This window comes from Acanthisitta chloris, unplaced genomic scaffold (genome assembly GCF_000695815.1).
Source record: "Acanthisitta chloris isolate BGI_N310 unplaced genomic scaffold, ASM69581v1 scaffold35821, whole genome shotgun sequence".
Taxonomy (NCBI): Eukaryota; Metazoa; Chordata; class Aves; order Passeriformes; family Acanthisittidae; genus Acanthisitta; species Acanthisitta chloris.
The window spans coordinates 1-2,221 of record NW_008654918.1 but is presented as its reverse complement, the minus strand read 5'-3'; the positions used below and the strand labels follow the sequence as shown (position 1 = coordinate 2,221).

Genomic DNA, 2,221 nt, shown 5'->3' with positions numbered 1-2,221 from the left:
ACCCCCGTGCTGTGCCCCGCAGTGCCTGCCCAGCACCCTGTGGTGTGCTGCCCCCCAGGGGGGCCCCAGCTGGGCCCCAAGCGCTCGGGCCGGGCCAGGAGTCTCCTGGGGAGCCAACGGAAGCGACGGAAGTCGGCGACTCCCGATCCGAAGGAGAAACAGACCTGTGGTGAGAGGAGACTGGAGAGCCTGAGATTTGGGGGGAAATCTGGGGGGGCACAGAGGACTGTTGAGCGTGTCACGGTGCCTTGTTCGGGATTCGGGGGAATCGGAGGGGGCACAGGGGAGTGCTGACCGTGTCACGGTGCCTCATTCTGGGGAGAAATGTGGAGTTCAGGGTGATGGTGTCACCCCCACAGTGCCACGAAAGGGACCCCAGAGAGAGGGGAGACCCCCAAAGCAGGAGGGACCCCAAGGAGAGGGAGGAGCTGCTGTTTGTGCCATGCTGGGTGTGTCGTGGTGCCACTCCTGGGGAGAGGAGGGCAGAGCTGGGCAGAGCAGGCGTGAGGTGCTCGTGTCAGGGTACCTTGGTGCCACTGGGCCCACCCTGACTCGGGGGTCCCTCCCTCCCTGTGCCAGACATTCGCCTGCGCGTGCGCGCCGAGTACTGCCAGCACGACACTGCCCTGCACGGCAACGTCTTCTCCAACAAGCAGGACCCTCTGGAGCGCCAGTTCGAGCGCTTCAACCAGGCCAACACCATCCTCAAGTCCCGGGATCTGGGCTCCATCATCTGCGACATCAAGTTCTCCGAGCTCACCTACCTCGACGCCTTCTGGCGGGATTACATCAACGGGTCCCTGCTGGAGGCCCTCAAGGGAGTGTTCATCACGGACTCGCTCAAACAGGCCGTGGGCCACGAGGCCATCAAGCTCCTGGTCAACGTGGACGAGGAGGATTACGAGGTCGGACGCCAGAAACTCCTCAGGAACTTGATGCTGCAAACAGCTCCCTGAGGGGTTGTTTTCCGGCTTTTCCCAGCGTTTCGTTCCATGGATTTTTTTCTTCGTCTTCTACTTCTTTGGTTTCTGGGTTGTTTTCTGGCGTTCGGGTGGTGACACGGGAGGGTTGGGGGTTGGAGGTGTGGGGAGAGCTGGAATGGGCCCTAATTCCTCACTTTTTCCCCTGTCGGCTCCTCCCTCTCCTTGTGTTTTCCATGGTTTTTCCTCTTTTCTTTTGTATCCATTAAAACTGGCAGAAAAAGGCACAAACGCCTTTGGTGCGACCTGAGGGATTTGGGGGTTGGAGATCCACTGGGACATTCCAGAGTTCCTCACTTTTCCTGTGCCAACTCTTCTCTTTCTCCTCCTCCTTGTGTGTTCATGCCTTTTCCCTCTTCTTTTCCCCCTCTTTTGCATCCATTAAAAATCACCAGGAGGTCAAACCCCCTCAGGGGCAGCTTTTGGGGCCCAAGGGGGCTCAGCCCTGAGACAGGTTTTGGGGTGATTTCCCCCCATTTATCCCCAGATTTAGTCCCTTCCCTGTTTTCCTCCCAGATTTAATCCCCACGGAAAAAAACCAGTTGCTTTCAACCCCAAAATGATGTTTTGCCCCAGAAATGGCTGGTTTGAACCTAAAGAACAGCCATGACACCCTCAAAATGACGACACCCCAGAAATGATCATTACACCCCCAGAATGGCAATTCTCAACCCAAACCCACCTGTTACCCTAAAATTGGCTGTTACTCCTAAAAAAATGCCTCTGGAGTAGGTTTTCCCCATTTTTGTGGGTTTTGCCCCCATTCCCACTCAGCTGTTTGGGGGTTCAGCCCCCCCTCTCTCCCATTTTGGGGTTCAGGTCACCCCCAAATCCTTCCCCTCCCCCCATGAGTTCAGCTACACTTTGGGCTCATTTCCTGCAATTTCTGTATCTTTAATTTCCACAGGAATTCCCTGTTGGCTCCTCCTTCCCCCAGGAACCCCAAAAATGGGGGGCACCCCCCGTTGTGTGGGGCTGAGGCTGTGGTGCTGCTGCTTTTTGGGGTGAAAGGGGCAGGTCTGGGGCAGATCTGTGCCCATTGTGGCTCTCAGGGCTCCTCCAGTGCCACCCCAAGGGGTCACAGAGGGGACCCCAAAGGGACCCCAAAAGAGAGAGGACTCAGTGTGGCCATGGTGTTACATTCTGGGGAGAACAGAGCTGATTTAGGGCTGATTTGTGCACCCTGCAGCTCTGGGGGTGCCTTAGGGGGCACCCCCCAAGGCAGTGCCCCAGCAGAGGGG

At 57.4% G+C, this 2,221-nt stretch overlaps 1 protein-coding gene across 1 annotated transcript; it reads left to right on the top strand.

Annotated features, from left to right (window-relative positions):
* Positions 1-24: 24 nt before the first annotated feature.
* LOC103810805 (death effector domain-containing protein-like) lies at positions 25-956 on the top strand (the record flags this gene model as incomplete). Its single annotated transcript, XM_009083726.1, has 2 exons — positions 25-169; positions 580-956. Coding segments are annotated over 2 exons (522 nt in total), but the record flags the coding sequence as incomplete, so codon positions are not given.
* Between the last annotated feature and the right edge of the window lie 1,265 nt (positions 957-2,221).